Source organism: Bactrocera dorsalis, chromosome 1, assembly GCF_023373825.1.
Source record: "Bactrocera dorsalis isolate Fly_Bdor chromosome 1, ASM2337382v1, whole genome shotgun sequence".
Lineage (NCBI taxonomy): Eukaryota > Metazoa > Arthropoda > Insecta > Diptera > Tephritidae > Bactrocera > Bactrocera dorsalis.
The window spans coordinates 51,900,204-51,926,375 of NC_064303.1; the positions used below are offsets into that span (position 1 = coordinate 51,900,204).

At 35.4% G+C, this 26,172-nt stretch overlaps 1 protein-coding gene across 10 annotated transcripts in view; it reads right to left on the minus strand.

Annotated features, from left to right (window-relative positions):
- The window catches only part of LOC105222374 (protein abrupt), a 385,492-nt gene that overhangs the window by 41,917 nt on the left and 317,403 nt on the right, over positions 1–26,172 (minus strand). For 8 of the 10 annotated variants that reach the window (XM_049462422.1, XM_049462417.1, XM_049462418.1 and 5 more), the window contains one exon: positions 10,340–10,980. The exons of the other annotated variants lie outside the window; for them this stretch is intronic. In XM_049462422.1, coding sequence (XP_049318379.1) covers positions 10,559–10,980 — 422 coding nt within the window. In that variant the 3' untranslated portion in view covers positions 10,340–10,558. Of the gene's footprint in view, positions 1–10,339; positions 10,981–26,172 lie in introns of those variants that run through there. 10 annotated transcript variants of the gene reach the window in all.

Sequence of the window (26,172 nt, forward strand, 5' to 3'; positions counted from 1 at the left end):
ATGTTTGTCGGTTCTATCGACACTTAATATTCCCACAGACAGCTGGGACCCAATTCTGGTAAACATTTGCACCGCCGCATTACCAGAAAAGTCGTTACTTCTATGGGAGCAATCGCTCTCATCACGAAAAAAGTGCCCAACGTGGCAACAAATGAAAGATTTTCTCACCACCCAATATGAAATTGCGGAAAGGTTAGAAGAAAATATAATCAAAACTAAGAACATGAAACACGACCAAAATAGAAGCTTAAATAGACCTCAAGCTAGAAGCAGAAACCATTCAAACAAACGCTTTCACATAATGCAATCGTTCATATCCGAACAGAAAAAGCAAACGTCATGCGAACTAATGTAAAAGAGGGCATAAACTTAAAACTTGCGAGAAGTTTAAAAAATTAAACATTAACGAAAGGAACAACTTTGTCAGATCAAAAAGACTCTGTACAAATTGCTTGTCCCATACACACAATCTTAAAAGTTGCAAAAGCAAATTTAACTGCTCATATTGTCACAAAAGACACAATTCAATGTTTCATTACAGCAGATATCCCATCTCACCCCAAAGAAGCGCATTCATAAACCAAACCAAGAGTTTAATTGCAATAGCAAATCCGGAAACTGAAAATACTAAAATTTGCCAACAGACACCATGCTGCTCAGAGGCACAAAGATCTCAAACGCTGCACAGTGAAACACAAAGTGGACTAGTTGCAGAACCAGTTACCACCATACCAACTCAAGTTAAGTATAATAAAAACTAATACCTTAATTCACAATTAATTGAACTGCAAACGTTAAGAAAACTTCCGATAACAAACAAAACTATAAAAGATCGGTATTGTGAGCACTTCTCTAAAGCCACAACTACTCGATCAAATAATGACTGCACAAATCCTAGAGCGGTGGCTGGCTACTAAACGCCAAATTAGTGTATACGTACTAAAACATAAAATACACAGTTGTATCAAAAGGTCGGAAAATCGAGATTTTCATTAATTTTCAAAAATAAATAAAATCGCAAAAGGAAGTTAAGGGATCACTATACTCCCAATGCGATAAAGTGACGCACCTAGACTTACAAAAAGCAAAGGTCGCTCTTATCGCATCTATGCAAGCGCTGCTCATATGGGTGAGTTGGGGAAATCAGCTATACAAAGCATTAAACAATTATGAAGAATTCTGTACTGTACGAATTGAAGCCGTTCGCAATTCACGGCCATTTTCCCGCAAGATCCATCACATATAATAGTTCTAACCCCAAGGTATGTTTTCAAAGGCGCACCCATTCAGGCCAAACCTGAGCCAGGCATGGAGTTGCGGTCCTTAATAAGCCAATCAAGAAAAAAAAATTATTACAACAATCGCCAAAACTATAGAAAAGGCATATAATAAATAAACCGCACAATAAAATAATAAAAGAAAAAATCGCATATATAATAAGTCGTCAGTAAAATTAAACAAACAAGCAAATTAAAGGTGTTTATCTCATGCAACTAGACGCATATTAAAATTCATATGAAACGAAAGACTGTTTTATACACAAAGGTGCAAATAAGGAGCAATTCTCCAGCACTAAATATCCGACGATCGCCATGTAACCTCTCCCACAGTAAGCCGAATTACATGTCTCGGATTATATATATAAAACTAGGCAAAATATTCGCCTAGGGGGCCCAGGATGTTTAAATGAGTTAAGCATCCACCCCCTCTACCAGGTAAAACTGGCGCATTCTAATACCACAACGCAATTCACCACAGCTGATGACACTACTACACAGTTCACCACACCTTTGCCCCTACCCATTAAACAAAAAGGATGGACAACGGGATAGGAGACTCAATTGGTTCTTCACAATTCGCACGTTAACATATACACTGCGCCGCGTCGACACCGTTCAACACAATTCGACATTCAGTGCGTCCATCAACATATGTATCAAGATTCATTTTATATACTTCGTTTTTGCGACACCAATCAAGCGCGTTGCAGTCAGCACCACATACAATTCCGTTTTAATTCGATCACCTTCAAGGACATCCGAAATAAAGAAACATTTAATGTAAAGAAAAATAATATTTATGTAAAATTACAGATTTTCCAAATAAATTATGTTGTATAATTACACAAGTGTGTTACACAAGTAAACGCGTATTTTTTATTTCATATGTGCGGAATAATCAATTCAGGTTATGCATATGTACATTAGGCATATAACTTTTTACAATTTTTGCAAATACGAAAAACGGCATACCATAGTCGAATAGAGAATAAAAAAGTATGAACCCCATTATTTTTTTTTTTGCGAAATTGCAAAAAAGTTTCCGCGCAAAACGAAATTAATTTTTTATCAGAACTGCTGAAAAAAACAAAAAAAGTTTTGCACACTGTACACGTTTTTCTTCATAATAATAGATATTTATTTAACTAATAATCTTCCTATTATTCCAAACGCCTTTTAATGGACATAAGGGAAGTGCCCCACCCACCCCAAACTAATTTTTCTTCAGAAAATTCTGATTCAATGTAATAATAACACAAAAAAAAAATGTTGACTTATTTTAGAAATCCATTTTTGCGCGGAACGTTTTTGAACCGAAATCACCTAAAAAAGTGATATTCATTACTTGTACAATATTTGCCACCACGTGGTGGTATGCCAAATTTTTCGTCAAAATTTGTTATATGCCTAATGTACATATGTATCTTCATATGCACATAGTGATTACCAAGGTAAACATAAAGATATGGTGGTTACAATTTAACTATGCAGTATCAATCAATAGTAGGCGCGCTAATGTATTTAGCAATATCAACTCGTCCTGCCATCATCCATTCAGTTAGCAAATTATCTCAGCGCAATACAGATCCACATATAGAGCATGAAGCTGGAGTAAAGCATTTACTACGGTATTTGAAGAAGACAGCGGATTTTAAATTACACTACGTAAAAACTGGCAAAGATATTGAGGGCTTTGCAGATGCTGATTGGGGTAGTGATCCAACTGACCGTAAGTCCTATACGGGGTATGCTTTCGTAGCAGCTGGTGGTGTATTCTCTTGGGAATCTAAAAAACAGAGCGTCGTAGCTCCAAGTAGTACAGAAGCCGAGTATATAGCATTATCTGCGGCAGCAAAAGAAGCAGCGTACATAACCAAACTTCTAAAAGAAATGGGTTTTGGCAAGAGCGGACCTATGGTAATAAATAACTACAATCTGAGTTCCCAAAGTCTGGTGAGAAATCCAATTTATCATGCACGGAGCAAGCACATCAAATTTCATCATATTCGGCAGATGTACATTAACAATGAAATAGATTTAAATTATATTTCAACAAACAATATGATATCAGACATGTTAACTAAAAATTTACAAAAGTTAAAGCATTTACATTTCTCAAAAGAGATGGGTATATATTAATAGATATATGTAAGTAAATAATTTTTGTAAAGTGTTGAGAAGGAGTGTTGGAAATATATATACGTGGCAACACTTTCCATCACTATTTTCCGTTATCCTCATCTCTTTGCATACTAGTTTGTATTCCTTTTTCTTACTCACTTCATTTTAGTCTATCACAATAAATCAAACAAACAATTTTTATTTATTTTAGTAAATATTGCCTAACAAAAATTTATAAAAAAAAGGCGATAAATGACACTTTTTTGAATAAAAACAAATAGAAATTGTAATTCTTAATTTTTCTAAATTTGTTTCATCAAAATCGGACAAGTGGTTCGCGAAAAAACATCAAGATAAGGAAAAAATTTAAAAGGTCATGAAAAAAAACTGACACATACGAACGCTAAACCCTTTGCGGGTTTTACTATACTGACCTAGTACCATCACCCTGACTTGGAATTTCTCACCCCCCAGATTAGCTGTTGTACTGTGATATAGTTCAATCTGTAAGATATACAGGATAGCACCGTATTCGTGCTACAAAAACAAACATAAATAACTTTTTTTTTGTGTAAGTAATCGACATGTTTTCTTTATTTGGCAGTTTATTATTTTTTTTTTTTAATAAATTCTTAGGATACCGAAAAGAGGGCTTGGATAATACTTTGCAGCCCGTGCTTCCGTCCGAAGTGAATTCGGCAGCAAGCAAAATTGATGCATATGGAGTGAATAAAATTCAGAAATAATCCACGAGACGGAACTTCACCAGAACGCGTGTGGTGCGCAATGTCATCCAGGTGTATCGTCTAGCCATATTTCTTTGAAGAAAGGATATGTCTCCCTTTCAACAGCGTTTGGTTCCAGCGAGTGGTTACTGTGGAGCTCCAACGAAAATTTTAAAACAAATTAATATCAAGAAATTCCACTTTCCGCTGGCCCCCAAGTTCACCTGACCTGACTGCGCCAGATTTTTCATGTCAAGCAAGTGTACAAAACAAAACCCAGAAATCTGACTGAACTGAAGCAGTCCATTAAATCGATAATTGATGCAATCGCTGCTTCAGTCCTTCAGGCCACCATGAATAATTTTCTAATTAGGTGTTCTGGAGACGCAGAACAAAGGCCCTTGGATTGATGTGTCCGGATAGGGATCACATTGCCTCACTAGCACCCTGCAGGCTGTTGGAGTTTATTCATGCGCTGGGGCTGAGTGAGTCAATGTGAGCCAGGAGAGGGCACAATAGACCAAAGGTCGCAGTGCATTCCTCAACTTTCATTCTAGGTGTCGCCTATGCGTGGCTGAGCATAGAGATCACTTACGGTCCATAGGATTCAAAAATAACAAACAAAAAGTATTCTGGGAATGGTAAAATAATAATAATAAATTCTAAATTTGCGTAAAAGTTGAGGAAAGAACTTTCTACTTCCGTCGTCATTTTCAAACTAGTATTTACGTATGGAATTTTGATTTTATTGCAAAAGAGTGTATATTTAACAAGTACGGAATGGCTAAGTTCGGTAGTAATTTCAGAAACATAACGCTTGTTACTTATATGTGGCTTTGGAATTTTCACCTTATTCTATTCATTCTAAAAACAAATGTGCACCGTTATAAGAAAAACACTCTCTTTCAATTTTATTAAGAGAACTCACATACTGTGCGATATTTGTGTTATAATATCACCCGGAAGCTCAAAAATCTTTATATTAGGTATATCGGAGCTACGGGAGTAATGAACACAAGTAACGACCTTATTCAACTTATTTATAGCACACAGACATACTTTTATAAAGAAAGAATAATTTCTGAATTTCAAATATATATCTCCCACATTGACCGATATTTTCGGTAAAACGTCAATTATAAGCACTGGGTTCACTTATTCAGTACCTGGGGGAATGACCAGTTTTCTTTCGATTTACTAAATTTTTAGTCATAAGGGGCCTCACATATTCGGGCAAATTTTTATTTTATATAATTTATTAAATCATTATTGATTTGTATACTGGAAAGAGAAAAGTTTTAAACGATTCGCATGTCATATTGGGGATAAAATTATATTTTTATGTCATATTTGGTTACTGATTTATCGCACTTTTGTAGTTTTTAAGTACCGTTATATTGGGAGTGTGGGGGGTTACCATCCGATTTTGTGGGCGTGGCTGCGATCCGATTACGCCCATATACATATAAACTCATATTTTTTTGCCAAGGAACATCTGCACTATGTTTCATTCAGGTATCTTAATTTTTTACTCAAGGTCCATGATAACTGTATGGACCGACTGACAGACAGTCATCCGGATTTCAACTCTGCTAGTTTCAATGTTACAACTTTTTTTAAATACATAAAGTCGCCAGAACTTCAACTCATCTTTATATCCTGGTCATTATACATATATATGTTATCCTATTTTTAACTCGATTCGTTCTTAGTGTTATAAACAACCGTGACCAAAATTATTATGCTCTGAAGCAACTTTTGTAAAAGTTTAAAAAAGGGCAAACAGAAATGTTATTTGTTAATGAAACACTATTTTTTTATGGAAAGCTTTATGTATTTTAAGTTATATTAAGTTATAAATATTCAACAATATTACAAAATGGAGCTGCTATAAATATATTAAATGTCTATTTAATCTGTCACGGGGATCGTCCAATAAAACAATCTTTTTCAAACTTATAAAGATAATATCTGTCGGAAAAACTGCTGCTCTAATATTAGAAAGAGATTTGACTTCTGCTAGTAATCACAAACTAGTGCAAAATAATATTTTGTTACATAGATAAGTCTTCTGTTAAGTAGACGGCTGGTCGTTTTGAATTCCTTTTGGGTTACCACAGCGATTCAAAGTTTCCCCGGTGGAACAAATTCTTTATGGACGATTCCACGGCTATTAAAAAAGGCAATAGTCATCGTTTTCATGTTCGACTTGCTCATGCGAGCTTTTTTCGGGCGGGGGGTGCATGGAGATAACCATTGTGAGCTTTGGCGTTATCTACGGCATTATCTCCATACACTCTTACAATTTTAGCGTACGTTTCCGAAGCTGTTTCGCCCAATCTGGCGCAAAATTTTATAGCGACGCGTTGCTCTTGATTTTGTTTTTCCATTTTCGTGACGAGCACTACAAACACACGTCTACTCAACTTGACGCAGCAGACGAACTAAACAAGCTAGAGCGATTGTGCTTATATCAATGGAGAGGGGAGGAAAAAGAGAAAGGGAATTTCAAGGTCACAGGTTTACCACAAGCGCGGCAATAAGATCAGTCTCATTACTTAATTATCAAACCTCGTATGTCTGTATGTAAAAAATGGGTTGAATCGGAAAAATACTTCCCTTAGCGCTCATATATGTACTTGATATAAAGATTTTCGAACTTCCGGTTGACTTTTTACTGCATATATCGGCGAATATGTTAGTTATCCCAATGAAAATAAGAGAGCCTATTTTATTCGCAACAGTATATCTGTGTGCCTAAAATAGATAAATTTGAGCCAAAACTTAGCGTAGCCTCTATGTAACTAATATCAGGATTTTCGAACGTCTAGTTGACCTTACTTTATATGTTTGGTTTTAACCTTACCCTCACCTTAAAGTATTTCCCTGGCTTTAATTCTTGCAAGTTGTGAGAGTGTTCGGTTGCACCCTTCCTTACTTGTTTGAAATAAAATTTTGCTAGGACCTGAAGATATTTCTCAGAATTTGATCGGTCCAAATTCCAAAAGTATAAAATATTAAGTTATATCCCAACATAATCCTTCCTTACAGTGTTTAGTAGAAAGTTTTGTCAACACTTGAAGGTATATAGCCGGCTTCAAACTTTGCAAATGGTCGGTTACGCCTGAACTTACTTTTTTTTATTTATAAATTCGTTTGTTTTTTTTAACATAATTGAAACATGTATCTTAAGTTGAATCAGTCTGGTCACAGCGTGCTAAATTTTAGTAAACTTGGTAGAGTAATTTAGGAATTTATCTCTATCGTAACATATTACGAGAGTAAAAAAATGGAAAACGTTGTTTTTTCCTTTCTGAAATGTTCAGTTTTTGTAAAAATGTCTAAAAATAATGTATTTTGTGGTCTATATTAAAACATTTCACTTTCAATTCAATTTTGAGGTGCGATTTGTGGGTAGTGATTCAATGGTCGATTGAAGGAGTTTGTCCTTAGTCCGAGATTCTGCCTAGATCCAGAGAAATATGTAAGCTCGAGATAAAAGGGCCTTTTGTGGTTAAATGTCATGTTCTGTCGAGGAGGTCGCGGTGGTGGATGGCTGGGTTTTTGACCGTTATGTGCATGGTACATTCTGAAAGTCATATTTTCTAATTTTTGACATAAATGCAACGCCTGCGGCAAGGATGTTGGTTCGCGTATGCTAAGGAGGCGGGGAAGGTCTCCATTAAGTCCGCGAATGAATGTCTCCAGGGCTTTTTCTCGATAAGTATGTGTGATAGTTTTGATAGGTTCTTCGTTCATATCGAGACATTCGATTTTATCTAGTATCAGGGAGAGATGCTGATAAACCTTTTGGTAAAAAGTGGGAATATAATCGTGGCGCCGAGCCAGTGTTGTCAGTTGGTACTCGAGGGTACCGATGTCTCGTTTGTCTGAGTAATGAAGCATCAGACATTTTTTTAATTTGTGTCCAGTCCAGTGGAGTTCGACTCCAGGGCCGCATCGGCATCGCCGACAATCTTATGGCGTATGGTATGTAGGATTCCGAAGTATCTTGGGGTGTCCTGGAAATTTTTGTAAACTTCTAGAATTCTGTCTACGGATTTGCGCTAAGAATTGAACTCTCCAGGACGTCCGGAAAATTCTCTTAGGCATTTGACCATGTCCGGTATTCTGTCAATTTCACTCACGTTAGTGGTATTCACTGTCATGCGATAGTCCCCATACTCTGAGTCTGGGTTGTTGGTCATGTGGTTCGCGACTTGTTGTGCTCTCTCGTATAAATGCGTTATTCATAGGTACGGACTGGGAGGTAAAAGGTTCGGTATTTGGATTTTCATTTAGTCTAATCTGGTTTAACTGTTTAACTAATTCTTCCTCCATTTTTTTATATTAATTTATAACTAATATTTTTATTTATTAAGGCGTTCGATTTACGTTTTGAACACTTTTTTTCTTCTTCACTAGAATTTTTCCCAATAAATATTATCGTCTAGGTAGCCGATTTCTTTAATATCAATAACTTTGTTTTCAATAAAATTTATAAACAATATTTTCTTTTCGATTTCTAAAAAAATAATAATTTTCTTTTCAATAGAATTTTACAATCAACATTCTCACTGCGGGAAGATTTCCGCTTTCTTTAGTTTTAATAACTTCGCACAATATAAATTTTTAAATAATTAGTATTTTAAAATTTGGAATTATTCCATTAATCAATATTTTACTACATTTTTATGTTGTTACAGTATATTTTGATTTCACAATGCTTAAATAATTTTTTTACGTTATTTTTTCACAGTCATTCACAATTACAAAGAGATATTAAGGATAAACTTACAATAAACTAATCATGTCCAGCGCTGGGGCTCTGAGTTGTTAAACGTTTCCAGATGATCCTTTTCCTGCTGTACTGGGGTCCTTAGACGTTATTATCGGTCAGTCCTCCTTGTCGCTAAGTATCCGCTCGCCTTCTTCTTATCCCGCGTAGGGTCTTACTTATGCTGTTCAGACCTTTTTCACTTTTCACAAACTCGCGGAGCCATACTTTTTGATTTTCGGGCTGTTATATTATTTGTTACCGCATTCGCGAAACCTTACTTCTTGGTTTTCATGTTATTTACTTTACGACACGCTGGTCCCTGCTCGGGCGCCAGTTAATCAAACACAAACAGTTGATTTAAAAAAATATATTTTCGGGAGCTATACTCCTTTATTCCTTCAACTCCAACTAAAAACTAAACTTTACATTTTATCATTCTTAATGCTAGCCCTAAATCTGTTGCTACTGCTACGTTACCAAAAGTACTGATTCTGTGGTTCCCAACGTTTTGCTAGATTTGTGTTGCTGGCCATCCGTTCCCATAGTCTGGAGTTACACGTGCCGCAACGTCAGCGACTTTATTAGTTGGATGTACGAGTATGTTGGATGCCTATGCCTTAACGTAATGAGGTTTTATGTTGCGCTAAAGAATGTTGGTGTAATAGTATGCGTGTCTTAACATTTGTTAATATGTGTCGTGCTAACATATAGCCGACTTCAATCTTTGCAAATGGTCGGTTACGCCTGAACTTACTTTTTTTATTTATAAACTCGTTTGTTTTTTTTAACATAATTGAAACATGTATCTTAAGTTGAATCAGTCTGGACACAGCGTGCTAAATTTTAGTAACCTTGGTAGAGTAATTTAGGAATTTATCTCGGTCAAAACAAGACACGTAATTTTGTACAAATGAATCTATATCCAACTCGACCCAAATTACCCAATTACGTTCTAATTGCGGAGTTTTGACATTTTTTACGAAATTTTTAAAAAAATTTTGTCAAATATATTTAAAACGATTCGAAGTTTTATTAAAATTTTTCTTTTTTCTTACATAAGAAAAATTCTTGAAAATATGTCGCGTTTTTTCTCGATGAAAGCCTAATGATTAAATTGACATAATCTGGTACCGAAGTTATATATTGCACATAAACCATTTAAATAATTTAATCAGTTAAACGAAGAAATCATCATACAGTATTATTTAGAATTACATTTACTTTGACTTCAAAGGTACAACTCCAGACTAGAAGAGGATATCCAAACAAAAATTATAACACAATTGCCAAGTTCTGCTCAAGACTAAATTTATCTCTTCCCTCTGCCCAAAAGCATAAAAATTATAATTTTTGCGGTACTTAGTGATCGTAGAAAAAAATTGTGCAAAATTACCAACTTACCTAGAGGGCAAAGAAGCATTTATGCAAAAACATACTCGGAAAGAAATAATTCTATTTCACCCTTAATTTATTTGTCATGTTTGACATTAAAAGGTAGCTAAACATAATGTAGATATACTTGTATATAATAATTTAACTCAATAATAAAAGAATGCGATGAAATATGCATTTTATTTAAAGATATACATCTTTAAGGCTATAATGCACTTTTTGTACGTCTTTATATTAGTTGTTTTTTTCGTTTTGTTTTGTTATACTAATTCCTTTTCATTAAAATTGTTTCTCGCTTTGTGTTCATCATTATCCGCATCATGATATTTCTTTTCTTTTAAGTTATGAGCATCTTCCGTTGGTTGGTTTTCGTTTAGATTTTTTTCGAAATCGGAAGAATGAGGTTCCTTTCCAACTAAGCTTGAAAACGTTGGGACGTTATCGCTAAGAGAAGTATCACTTGCAAGATGTTGCCTTAAAATAGGTTCGGTAGAAAAAATTGCTGTTGCACATCTTTTGTTGTCAAATGAGTCATTTGCAATGGACTCTTTCAATAGATCACAATGGGATTGCGTCAATGCGGGTGACAAACTGTCGAATTTATGTCCGAGAGCATTTAACTGCACAATTTTTGCTGCATGTAAAGTAGCTGCTGTTGTATGTTCCTGTGATATTCCCATGCCTGAAACAACATATACATAATATTAATTAATATATAAATATTTTTTAGTTTTATTTTAATATTAGTTGCTCATTATTTCACGTCTTTATGCTATTGACTTAATTTTTTGAACATTCAAGAATTTTTGTAACATTCTTGATTCAAAAGTACGTAGGAAAACTAATATTGGTGGTGAGAACAGATTTATTTTTTTTTAATATTTCAGATTATTATGAATTTACTAGATGTAATTTTCGAAGCGCTAACTCCAACTCAAAACTGGCCTTTGAACGTTTCCTTTGGTCTCGTTGGCACTCAAAATTAGGGAGTAAAGTTTTGGCGTATATTAGGAAAGACGAATGTTTTTATACTTGTAAATGCTAAACATTATTTTTATGATCATTAAAACTGAAAACAGTAACACGAAATCGAAATATTGTATATATTCATTTTCATATTTTTCTTAGCTACAAATTATAATATATATATATATAATATTTTTGACAATCTTTTATAAGAGTGTACAGCTGCTGGCGTATGCCGATGATATTGATATCATCGGTCTCAACACCCGCGCCGTTAGTTCTGCTTTCTCCAGACTGAACAAGGAAGCAGCGCAAATGGGTCTGGCAGTGAACGAGGGCAAGACGAAATATCTCCTGTCATCAAACAAACAGTCGTCGCACTCGCGACTTGGCACTCACGTCACTGTTGACAGTCATAACTTTGAAGTTGTAGATAATTTCGTCTATTTAGGAACCAGCATTAACACCACCAACAATGTCAGCCTAGAAATCCAACGCAGGATTACTCTTGCCAACAGGTGCTACTTCGGACTGAGTAGGCAATTGAAAAGTAAAGTCCTCTCTCGACGAACAAAAACCAAACTCTATAAGTCGCTCATAATTCCCGTCCTGCTATATGGTGCAGAGGCTTGGACGATGACAACAACCGATGAGTCGACGTTGCGAGTTTTCGAGAGAAAAGTTCTGCGGAAGATTTATGGTCCTTTGCGCGTTGGCCACGGCGAATACCGCATCCGATGGAACGATGAGCTGTACGAGATATACGACGACATCGACATAGTTCAGCGAATTAAAAGACAGCGGCTACGCTGGCTAGGTCATGTTGTCCGTATGGATGAAAACACTCCAGCTCTGAAAGTATTCGACGCAGTACCCGCCGCGGGAAGCAGAGGAAGAGGAAGACCTCCACTCCGGTGGAAGGACCAAGTGGAGAAGGACCTGGCCTCGCTTGGAATATCCAATTGGCGCCACGTAGCGAAGAGAAGAAACGATTGGCGCGCTGTTGTTGACTCGGCTATAATCGCGTAAGCGGTGTCTACGCCAGTAAAGAAGAAGAAGAATATTTTTGAACACAATTTTTTGATGGAATGATCGATATGTTTATAAAAACTAGTTCATCATAAATGAAGAGAAGTTTAGTATTCTCTTAAGGTTTTTCAATAAGACGACAGCTGTTAAAACTGTATTAATTAATCAACTAATTATTTAGAAATCTACACAATATTAAATATAACAAGTAAAATCTGATTACAGTAATTTTTATAACGCTCTATTAGCTTCAATAGTATGAATGTGTTATGCCTTTAGGTTTGTAATTTTTGGCAGTCCGTCTGTTACTTGAGTAAACATTGTGATATCTTGATGAAACTTGTTACGTATGTTCCATAGTACTCGAAAGAGTATTGGAAATGGACATAATCGGATTGCTGAAAAAACGAAAACTTATATAGTGCCTGACAAAAGACATTTGTTGACTGATTGTTTTTTAAGAGGGCGTAGCCCCGGCCTCACACTGTCTTAAAGTACAAACTGACCAACTTGGGAAGAAGTAAAAATGGGTAGAGTCAGATTATAACCACGCCCACTTCCCATATAACGGTTGTATTGAAAACTGCTAAAAGTGTTATAACTCATTAAATAAGTGCGCCTCAAGAATTAAACTTTCCAGCCCAAAGGGTGGAAGAGCGTTACAGGAGAACCAAAAATTTAACAGTGGGTGTGGCATCGCAAATCTTTAGATAAAAAATTATATCTATCCGTCCAATTTCAACCAAATTTGGTATGGAAGGTTACTCAACTATTAAATTTATAGATAAAAATGGGTGAAACAAAAACAGCGACGTCTACTACCCATATAAATTTAAATTTCATCTTCACATCTATAAAAGGTTAGGTGTCCAATTTAAGTTTTGATGAATATACTAATAAACGTATACGTAGCATATCAAAATAAAAACTACAATTTAAAAGCACGATTTTAAATGCATTTTAGTTTTTTTTTAATATATCTTAACTCGTTATAAGTGATATATTTTTAAATTTGGGAAGGCAAAATGTAATTGTCAATATAATTGACCCTATGAGCATTATTAAGTTATGTACGTAAAGGTAAATAAGACACCGAGCTTGATTGTAATTCAGTCGGTTTCTTCGAATAATGTATTATCTAAGATGTTTTAACAAAATTATCTGAGCGTATGATATAAGAACCCCTATATCACTACATATTATAAAACAAAGTCACTTTTTCTGTCCTTATGTCCCCTTAAATGTTTAAATCTTGAAAACTAAGCATCTGATTTGGATGCGGTTTTTTTAATAGATAGATTGCTTGAAGAGGAAGCTTTATGTCATTATAATGTGAAGAAATATATAAAGGGGGCGTGGCACTCGGACAAAATGTGGTAAAAAACCATACATTAAACTTTTTTGAATAAAAGCAAATAGAAATTGTAATTCTAAATTTTTCTAAATTTGTTTCATCAAAATCGGACAAGTTGTTAGCGAAAAAACATGAAGATAAGGAAAAAATTTAAAAGGTCATAAAAAAAACTGACACATACGAACGCTAAACCCTTTGAGGGTTTTACTATACTGACCTAGTACCATCACCCTGACTTGGAATTTCTCACCCCCCAGATTAGCTGTTGTACTGTGATATAGCTCAATCTGTAAGATATACAGGATAGCACCGTATTCGTGCTACAAAAACAAACATAAATAACTTTTTTTTTGTGTAAGTAATCGACATGTTTTCTTTATTTGGCAGTTTATTATTTTTTTTTTTTAATAAATTCTTAGGATACCGAAAAGAGGGCTTGGATAATACTTTGCAGCCCGTGCTTCCGTCCGAAGTGAATTCGGCAGCAAGCAAAATTGATGCATATGGAATGAATAAAATTCAGAAATAATCCTCGAGACGGAACTTCACCAGAACGCGTGTGGTGCGCAATGTCATCCAGCTGTATCGTCTAGCCATATTTCTTTGAAGAAAGGAGATGTCTCCCTTTCAATAGCGTTTGGTTCCAGCGAGTGGTTACTGTGGAGCTCCAACGAAAATTTTAAAACAAATTAATATCAAGAAATTCCACTTTCCGCTGGCCCCCAAGTTCACCTGACTTGACTGCGCCAGATTTTTTATGGGGTTATGTCAAGCAAGTGTACAAAACAAAACCCAGAAATCTGACTGAACTGAAGCAGTCCATTAAATCGATAATTGATGCAATCGCTGCTTCAGTCCTTCAGGCCGCAATGAATAATTATCTAATTAGGTGTCGCCTATGCGTGGCTGAGCATGGAGATCGCTTACGGTCCATAGGATTCAAAAATAACAAACAAAAAGTATTCTGGGAATGGTAAAATAATAATAATAAATTCTAAATTTGCGTAAAAGTTGAGGAAAGAACTTTCTACTTCCGTCGTCATTTTCAAACTAGTATTTACGTATGGAATTTTGATTTTATTGCAAAAGAGTGTATATTTAACAAGTACGGAATGGCTAAGTTCGGTAGTAATTTCAGAACCATAACGCTTGTTACTTATATGTGGCTTTGGAATTTTCACCCAATTCTATTCATTCTAAAAACAAATGTGCACCGTTATAAGAAAAACACTCTCTTTCATTTTTATTAAGAGAACTCACATACTGTGCGATATTTGTGTTATAATATCACCCGGAAGCTCAAAAATCTTTATATTAGGTATATCGGAGCTACGGGAGTAATGAACACAAGTAACGACCTTATTCAACTTATTTATAGTACACAGACATACTTTTATAAAGAAAGAATAATTTCTGAATTTCAAATATATATCTCCCACATTGACCGATATTTTCGGTAAAACGTCAATTATAAGCACTGGGTTCATTTATTCAGTACCTGGGGGAATGACCAGTTTTCTTTCGATTTACTAAATTTTTAGTCATAAGGGAGGAAAATCGTTTTGGCAACCCTGGAACGAAGTCAAGTGAATTGAAGTGTGATAAAATAATATTAAATAAATTCAAAATTTTAAAGATTTACAACAATTAAATTAAAAAACTTATTTCTACACGGAATTGCATTTTACGTAGATTGCCCGAAAGTTGAAGCAGAGAACGTCTATCATAGAGAAGGTTCACGGCGCGAAGAACGTAAAAATATTTTTGGCTAACTCGGTCGCGATGGTCCAGTTTCACCACATACAAATTATGAGCGTGTTTCACCATATTTAACAGCGATTGAGTGGTTTTTAGAGTCTATGAGCAATAACAAAAATGAATAAAAGAGAACCAATGCAGGGCACTATACATACAAGCGTATTTATATGCAGGTGATTTCTGGTAGGCGGAGAAGTTCCTGTATGCTTTTGTATACTATATACAAGTAGTTAGATTTTTTCTAAATCTAATATACGTATGTATGCATGCTCCTTTTGATACTCCCAACAACAGCATTGTGATATTTTCATGCTTCATGTTAGCTTTCAACCAGAGGATCGCTTGTGTGTGATACATATGCAAATACATACATATGTATGAATGTATGCTTTTGCGTTTTGCCATCGGCAATTCAATATTGACATGTAAACATAATTATGATATGAGTATAATTTTAAATGAATGCATAGTACTATTTACAGTCAATTTGGACTTGAATATTTAATAATTTTATTTGATTTTTACATAATAACTACATATACTATACTAATAAATATGTATTTTTGTATTATTTCTTAGTAATAGAAATTGAATTTATCACAACAATATGTGTATAAATACATCGTCTATCATATTAATCTTATTATCTGCTCATATGATTGCATGTATACGCATGTGCGCGTTCAGAAATGCATATCATGATTTTATCACTTATCAATATACATATTACATGTGCGCGCATTGATCTGCATGTTCATATATTCATATACACTTATATGTACATATATTTGTATACACTTCCGAACAAATAATGCACAAGCATACAAACATACATATGCGTACACATGTGAATATGTCACCCCAAAAAATTGAAGCATTGTTCTACAAAAACAACAATTGCCTAAATAGCAGAAGCATCACAAGTCAATATGGCAGCCGAATTGGCGAAGCCCAAATGTAGTAAATTCTACAACAAAAACGAGTTCATTCATAAACGCAGGCGCATATGCCACAAGCGACCTCGCTTCATTCATATAAACAGACGCTGTAACATCTCCCCGAGCATGCCTTTGCCAACAAGCGTCTTTTCGCGACGATGGCAAAAGCTAAAAATCATAAATTGAACAACTTTCTGTTGATTCTTCACAGAAAGAAGTGAGAAAAGTGGCAACATAGGAGTTGTCGATTTATAATATTTGTCTAAAATATTTTTCCGTGACTCGCAAAAATCTGCGTCGCTATGTATGCAAGCTCATACATATGCATACATATTTACGCTAGTTTGTTAGCGAAGCTGTTACAGCGGCAAGGGAAGCGGTCAATAGGCGGCCATTCGTTAATTTTTTTCGGCACAGCTTGGATTTTCTATCATCACACAAGTGCTGAACACATTGAGTGCGACAGACTGTTCTGTCAAATATTAGAATACACACGTTCTTAGGGACACAGTTATTGAGGCAGCTGCACAACTACATAACTGTGTCCATAAGAACGTGTGTATTTGACAGAATAGTCTGTCGCACTCAATGTGTTCAGCACTTGACTCTTTGACAAAACACCAGTTTCGGCCATTGGTTGATCTTGACAACGGAGATGCGAAAGATGCGTGCGACTATTTGGCTGCCATATTGACTTGTGACGCTGCTGATGCTATTTCAAACGATTGTTGTTTTTGTAAAGCAATGTTTGTAGTTTTTGCGGGTGACATATCTACATGTGAACGCATATATGTAAGTATGTACATATGTTGTATGTGTGCCAATGTCATACGCACATATTTATGTATGTACACATGAGCAGCGCGCACATGTTATTATTGATAAGTGATTATATGATTTGAATTCGCGAAAGCGAACATAAACACTCTATCTTTGTTAATGTGAAAATAAAGCCTATTTTATAATTATTTTTTGAATATATCAAATCATACTTATATGTATACTTCATAACATACATATGTATGTATGTATATAACAAACTATCATAATATTATTAAAAAATGAAATATATTACAATTGTGACAAATGTACATTAATCGTAAATTTTATCATTCAAAACTTACATACTTATATGCACATGTATCATAACCATATGTGTTTATGTTCGCTTTCGCGAATTCAAATCATATAATCACATGTATGTATAGTGCCCTGCATTGGTTCTCTTTTATTCATTTTTGTTATTGCTCATAGACTCTAAAAACCACTCAATATGGTGAAACACGCTCATAATTTGTATGTGGTGAAACTGGATCATCGCGACCGAGTTGGCAGTGGTGAAACTGGACCATCGCGACCGAGTTAGCCAAAAATATTTTTACGTTCTTCGCGCCGTGAACCTTCTCTATGATAGACGTTCTCTGGTTGAAGTGCGGTGAGATGATCGAGTGGATGGGCTGTTGTACCTGCTAAAAGTGTTTCAGTGGATGTAAAGCAGCCTATTATCGTTTTTTTTTCCCTTTCTTATTGGACTTTGACCAGTAAAAGGGAATCTGAAAAATCACTACCTAGTATAAGCTTTATTTATCTAATACAACAACCAATTATATTTGCATTATTTATAGTTAAGCTTTTACCTGTATTAGATCAGCCTAGAAGTATACATCGAAATTGGTAAATGTTTTATCTAATAGTTGCCACATAGTTATTTTTACTAAATATTGGCTCATGAAAAACGTCCGAACGCCTCCACCTGGAGGTGGCAAAACATCTGAAAACCCAGAAACTACGGCAAATAAATTAAATCATTATGAAACAATTATAAACCAACAATCCAGGCAGTTGGAAACAATAGAGCAATTATGCGCCGAATTAAAGAAAGAGATAGCGTTTCTCAAAGCCGAAAATCAAAACCTAAAAACAAAGAATTTAAGTCCAACACATAACGAAATAAATGCTGAATTGTATGCAACAGATGAGGAAGAGCTTGCCCGCGAAACAGATTGGGTTTTGAAAAAAGGCCCAGTAAAAAAAGGAAAGCTGAACTATCTCCTCGGCTCGTGGTTCCAGCGACATCAAATACCATAAGAGAAGTCGGAAGAAACCAAACAGAAACGAAAATCTCACGACCTCCTCCAATAATGATATCGGGTGACTGTGAATACCAAAAAATATATAAAATTACGAATGATGAGGCAAAAAAAGCTTTTACTATTAAGCTTCTAAATAATAATACATACAAAATCAATACATCAGACTCTGATGATTATAGGAAGTTAACGAAAACTCTGTCTACACAGAATTTACCGTGGTTTTCTTATGAAAATAAGCAATCTCGTCCAATTAAGGTAATGGTTAAAAATTTACATCATTCAAACGAACCACAGGCAATCATATCAGACCTTCATAAGAAGGGATTCAAAGCCGTAAACGCAGTCAACAAACTGAAGTGGAAAACGAAAGAGCCGTTAGATATGTTTCTTCTTACTTTCGATGCAACAGAAAATATAAATAACATATATGCAATAAAAACCATACTGCATTCAGTTGTTGTCATTGAGGCCGTAAAGCAGTCAAAGCTCATACCACAATGCAAATTGTGTCAATCATATGGACATACCCAAAACTATTGTGGTAAGCAAGCAAGATGTGTGAATTGTGCGGGAAAGCATAAGACCATAGAGTGCCAAAAACCTAATCACAATCAACCAAAATGTTGTAACTGTGGTGAGGCTCATCCTGCTAACTACAGAGGATGCGTAGTTGCGAAAGAACTCCAAAAGATTCGCATTCTTCAACAAATCTTAGAAAAGATTACAAAACAAAATGAGTTTACCATTGCACTTGAGAAGAGGCTTCAGAAGCTCGAAAAAACTGTACAAAAAAATAAATAAATATGACAAAATTCTTAAAAATTATGTTATGGAACGCAAACGGCCTTACTAAACACCAAAATGAGCTAGAAACAATACTCAATACTGAAAAAATTGACGTATGCTTAATTTCTGAGACCCATTTTAGCAAGCAAACTTACATTAAATTCAAAAACTTCGAAATGTATCATGCAATACATCCGAACAATTGTGCACGCGGAGGAGCTGCTATTATAATAAGAAGCAACATAAAACACCACGAAGAAAACAGCATATCTACAGATGAATTTCAAGCAATAACGGCCACGATAGATAGTGACAACAACTTGTCCCTTACAGCAGTTTACAGTCCCCCAAGACATCAAATAAAATGTCATAGCTATCTAGAACTCATCAAGAGCCATAAAAACCGATTTATAATGGGTGGTGATTATAATGCGAAACATACTCATTGGGGCTCGAGGCTTATAACCACAAAGGGCAGAGAGTTATTGAAACCTCTTCAATTGTCTAGTTGCAGTATCGTGTCTACTGGAACACCAACTTATTGGCCAACAGATCCACTTAAAACACCAGATCTTATTGATTTTTTTCATTACAAAGCATATGTCCTCAAATTATATGTACATAGAAAGCGGTTTAGATATGACATCTGATCATTCACCAGTGTATTTAACACTACACGAAAGTGTTGTTATTAAGGAACCTCCACTTTCGCTAACAAATAAAAATACCGACTGGGAATACTTTAAGCAAATGCTATCCAATGTTGATAGTCACGTAAAAATAAGTTGTAATTCCGAGCTAGATAATGAAATCATGAATTTGACAAATGCAATTCAATATGCAGCCTGGAGTAGTACACCAACTAAAAGAAACGTCACAGCAGGTCATAAGTATACCAAAGAAATTAAAGAAATGGTAGCAGAAAAACGTCGATTACGCCGAAAGTGGCAACAAACAAGATCTCCATCTGATAAAAGTTGTCTTAACAAATTGTGTAAAAAACTTACCAATAAGATAAAGGCATATAAAAATATAACTCTAAGCTATTACCTGAAAAATTTAACCAACGACCATAGGAATGATTATTCACTTTGGAAGTGTACAAAAAATTTTTCACGACCCATAACTCAGCATTGTCCAATCAGAAAAGCAGACCAGTCATGGGCCAAGAGCGATATCGAGAAAGCAAATGTTTTTTTGGCATACCTTGAAAGTGTCTTCAAACCATATGATACATCCAATGCAGCAGAAATGGAAACTCATACTTACGAGAATTATACCGAAATTTCTCCAATAACTAATGATGAAGTATGCGCAGAAATAAAAAAACTGAAGTCTAAAAAATCGCCTGGGTTTGATCTTATTACTAGTGAAATACTAAAACAGCTTCCTCACAACGTTATATGTAAAATTACTGCCATAATGAATGCAACTATAAATCTTCAACACGTATCCATTTATTGGAAAACTGCAGAGGTGATTATGTTCAATAAACCTGGTAAGCCAGCGCATGAAATTACTTCGTATCGGCCCATATCTCTCCTGCCAATACTCTCAAAACTATTGGAAAAACTGCTTGCTGTGCGTATTAACAACATAATTGAAGAGAGGAAGCTGATACCAGCGCATCAGTTTGGCTTTCGAAAAAATCACTCCACTATTGACCAAGTACATAGAATAACTCGAGTCATTGAAAATGCCTTCGAAGACAAAAAGGTTTGCTCAGCTGTTTTTCTCGATGTGTCTAAAGCCTTTGATAAAGTTTGTCATGGCGGGCTCCTAAACAAAATTAAAATGCTTTTACCAAAAAAATATTACAATATTTTAAAATCATACCTTTCGGACCGTTTTTTTCGAATTAAACTTGGAGATATATACTCTGACTTAAAGGAAATAAGGCTGGTGTTCCTCAGGGTAGTGTGTTAGGACCCATCCTTTACCTACTCTTTACGTGCGATTTACCACATGACGACAATTGTATTACAGCAACATTTGCAGATGACACTGCGGTTCTGTCTGTTGGCAAAACACAAACTGCATCAATTGCAAGATTGCAGGAACATTTAAACAATATATTTGAATGGACAGCTAAATGGCGAATAAAACTAAACGAGACTAAATCAGTATACATTGATTTCGCATACAACAATACTAGATATGTGCCTCTGTACTTAAACGGTGTGCAAATACCATATCATAATACCGTGAAATACCTAGGCATGACCCTGGACACAAAACTTAAATGGAGTGCACATGTCAAAAAGAAAAAAGAAGAATTAGAAATAAAATTCAGAAACTTGTATTGGCTATTGGGTAGAAACTCTGCATTATCCACATAAAAAAAAATTCTAGTCTACAAGCAGGCGTTCAGACCAGTTTGGACTTATGGGATACAACTTTGGGGGTGCTCAAGCCCTAGCATTGTTGCACAAATCCAGCGATTTCAAAACAAAGTTTTAAGATGCGCCGTCAATGCGCCTTGGTATGTTCGCAGTCACGATCTTGAACGCGATCTCGGAATTGACTCAATTGCTGCATCAATTAAAAAATGTGCAAAGTCTCATATGGAAAGACTTTCTGACCATGTGAACACTGAAGCCAGGGTTCTTGTCACTCGAAGTGAATGGAAAGAAAGGCTTAAGCGCAAAAAACCGTATCACCTTATACAGTAACCAGATTCTCTGCAATTTATACGCAGAGCACCATTAATTATTTTGTATTATACAATAAGCAAAACAAATTGTTCGTTAGTTTATTTTATGTTAACTAGTTACAATGGCACTGAAATAAAAAAAAAAAAAAAAAAATAAGGGGCCTCACATATTCGGGCAAATTTTTATTTTATATAATTTATTAAATCATTATTGATTTGTATACTGGAAAGAGAAAAGTTATAAACGATTCGCATGTCATATTGGGGATAAAATTATATTTTTATGTCATATTTGGTTACTGATTTATCGCACTTTTGTAGTTTTTAAGTACCGTTATATTGGGAGTGTGGGGGGTTACCATCCGATTTTGTGGGCGTGGCTGCGGTCCGATTACGCCCATATACATATGAACTCATATTTTTTTGCCAAGGAACATCTGCACTATGCTTCATTCAGGTATCTTAATTTTTTACTCAAGCTACAGTTATCACGGACCGACTGACAGACAGTCATCCGGATTTCAACTCAGCTAGTTTCAATGTTACAATTTTTGTTTAAATACATAAAGTCACCAGAACTTCAACTCATCTTTATATCTTGGTCATTATATATATGTTATCCTATTTTTAACTCGATTCGTTCTAAGTGTTATAAACAACCGTGACCAAAATTATTATTCTCTGAAGCAACTTGTTGTAAAAGTTTAAAAAAGGGCAAACAGAAATGTTATTTGTTAATGAAACACTATTTTTTTATGGAAAACTTTATGTATTTTAAATTATATTAAGTAATAAATATTCAACAATATTACAAAATGGAGCTGCTAAAAATATATCAAATGTCTATTTAATCTGTCACGGGGATCGTCCAATAAAACAATCTTTTTCAAACTTATAAAGATAATATCTGTCGGAAAAACTGCTGCTCTAATATTAGAAAGAGATTTGACTTCTGCTAGTAATCGCAAACTAGTGCAAAATAATATTTTGTTACATAGATAAGTCTTCCGTTAAGTAGACGGCTGGTCGTTTTGAATTCTTTTTGGAATATCACAATTCGCCGAGGGTATGGAAAAGCACCGCCTGGTTCTCCTTCAAAGACCAAAAAAAACTAGCGGGGGAGCCGAGTACGTCCCGACTACTTTGTATGATCGTTTGAATGAATAAATATTAGAATCGCTGATTTGCACACGTCAGGAACGTCACCTAGATGGGAGGTGGGCTTGTCTGAAATCCACCATAGACGAAGTCGGAAAATTTACTGACACTGCAGCCAAGGCCAAAAAGAGAACCAAATAGATGCATGGCGATAAAAAAATATAGAGCAGTTGTCACAATAGACGTGAAAAGTGCTTTAAATTCTACATACTGGCCGCATATCATGAGGGAGTTTAATTTATGGCTAACTGTCTGACAAACTGCTATCACTATACGATGGGGTGTTACGTCTACCGTTGCCAAAAGACTATGCTATGACAATATTGCTGAGACAATTGTTACGAAAGATCTTTTCCAAATTCAAAACTTCTGCAATGCGACCACAACTAAAATTAAGAATTGGCTCGAAACTAAGATGCAGCATACCGGCGAAAACACTAAAGCGGTGCTAATCACGCGCAGCAAAAAAACTAGGAACGGTCATGTAAAACATCGACGCATACAACATTACAACGGTACCTTGCGCATGTTGAAAACGGTGGTACGATATCTACAGAGACAGGAGCTATAGGATGCGACAGACGAAGGAATATGGACGCATAGGCTTGTGAAAAACGTACCAGAATGGATTGAGACACAACACGGAGACAGAATTTTATCTGACGCAATTCTTGACGGTTTCAGGTAGTACCTCCACAGATTCGGCCACGGTGCCGTCACAAAACATTCTTTCTGTAGCAGTGCTGCTGGAAATGCGGAGCAGATCTTTTTTTTCCTGCTCGATATATGTAGTGGAGAGAACTACCATGGAACGAATAACAAACTAAAGGATGATACCCGAAAACATTATGAGTCACATACTGGAATCAAACTATGCATGGGCTAAACTGAAATAGTATACCGTAAGAGCGATCCAAGAACTGAAGATAAAAGTACGGCAGCGGAGAAACTTAACTGAATAGTTTCACAGGAAGTTTGTAAAGAGGCATTCTTGCCCAGCTGGGTCCTGTGAAGTAAGGCTTACTGACGTCGGAGTTAAGGGTTTCGTACGTAGGCGTACTTTTCCGCAAGTCCAGTAAAGTTAGATAATAGTAACTGGAGGTAGTACCGTAAATGGTGTACATTTCGAGGCACTATGAATCATAAATTAGAAGATTTCTCCTCCGAAAAAAACAAAAAAAAAACAAGTAAGGAAGGGCTATGTTTGGCTATTACCCAACATTTCATACTCTAACAAATTTCAAGGATTAAAGCAGGGGTAATACTTCTGCTAAATAAGGCCTGTTAGTTATATAGGTTCTATGGCGAGGTTTCACCCGATTTTATTAATTCTTATTAGAAAACAACGCTGTCCCAATTTTATTAGGACAACTCACATATTAGCTGATATACGCGGTATGGAGGAGATATGTAAATTAAAAGTATTGGAGGGCGTAGCCACGCCTGCTTTTTCAAAATTTTTTACCCACAGGTGCTCCTGGCTACTGCGTTTCTCTGTGCAAATTACAGTTCAGTTTATTACATTTTATTATTGCTACATTTTTTCTATAACTCCTGTCATTTGCGAGAGATATACAAAAAATGTGAAATTCTTATATATATATATATAGATATATATATATTATATTTATATTTATATATATCTTTAAACACCCTAATACATATATATATATATATATATATATATATATATATATATTTATTCAATTAATACATTTTAGCCAATACCTTACTATTAGTATGCACCATACTACTTAAATGCTCTTTGGGTTACATTAAGATTCTTCACATTCAGCCGGTTGGGTTAGGTCAAGCTTTTACCCGATTTTATCCATTTTAGGCACCAAGATAGTTATGAGTAAAATACGCCCGGAAATATTTATATTAGGTGTATGGGGGCTAAGAGAAGTATTAATCGGATTCAACCCAGTTTTGAGACACACACATAATATTATCAGGAAAGGAATGTCTCTAAATTTCAATTATATGTATATCTCATATAGATATCTTTGGTAAAAAATCAATTATGGGCATAGGGAGCCTTGGTGCTTTGAATTTCAAATTGCATTTTAAGGGAAGTATGCGTAGTTGCAGTCCGATTTCCCCCATCTTTGCACGGTAACATTTCTGCCAATCTTAACTATTATTATTTATTTATTTATTTATTTACAACAGTTTACACAGCAATAAATTACAGCATAAACTTTAAAATGACACTAGCTGCAAGGCTTTCAGTCATCCTTTTAATACAAAGTTGTGTTGCTTAAGTTCGTAGTACTAGTAAATAATTATGATATTTTAACTATGATATCTTAAACTACGCTAAATTAGGTTAAGGATGTTATTATCTTTAAGGAAATTGTAGATATACATAATGTTGTCGTGGCTGGGTGTGGATAGTGCCTCCATTGTGGAATTGTTGCCAGAGCACTCAGTCTGCCTTGTGTTCGGACATTGCGAAATTAGGTGCTTAACTGTATTTGGGCCATTGCATAGCGGGCAGCAAGATGGGTCGCTCCTTGTTAGAAGATGAGAGTGGCTAAATATAGTGTGGCCAAGCCTTAGGCGTATGTACGGCTTCAGGATGTTGCTTGCCGTGTTTGCAGAGTAAGTTGGAGTGATTCTCCTTGGGTTTATTCCAATGTAGTGATGGTTTTGCGATACCCAGTCCGAGAATTCCAGATTTTTCCTTTTTATCTTAATATGCCTGTACAAATCGCCCTTGCTTAAAAAGTCGAGCATTAGAGTAGGGGATCTGCTAACTTCTTTTGCGACAGTATCAGCTCGTTCGTTTCCTGAGATTCCCACATGGCCTGGGATCCACATAAGCTTGATTTTATTTCCAGCCGCAATGAGGGAGTTTCTGATTGATGAAATTATCTTGTGGGAATTTGCAGGTGATTGAATTGCCGCAATGCATGATTTACTATCACTGCAAATCAAATATTTTCCTTTATTTTTTTTAGCATGCTCAACAGCAAGTTCAATAGCTAAGGTTTCGGCGGTAAATATTGTACACATCGGATGAAGGAGCCATTGGCATATTACGTCTCCATCTTTGTCGACAACGGCCAACGAGGTGTGGTCCGATGTCTTAGATCCATCCGTAAAGATAAAACGCCAATTCGATGTACAATAT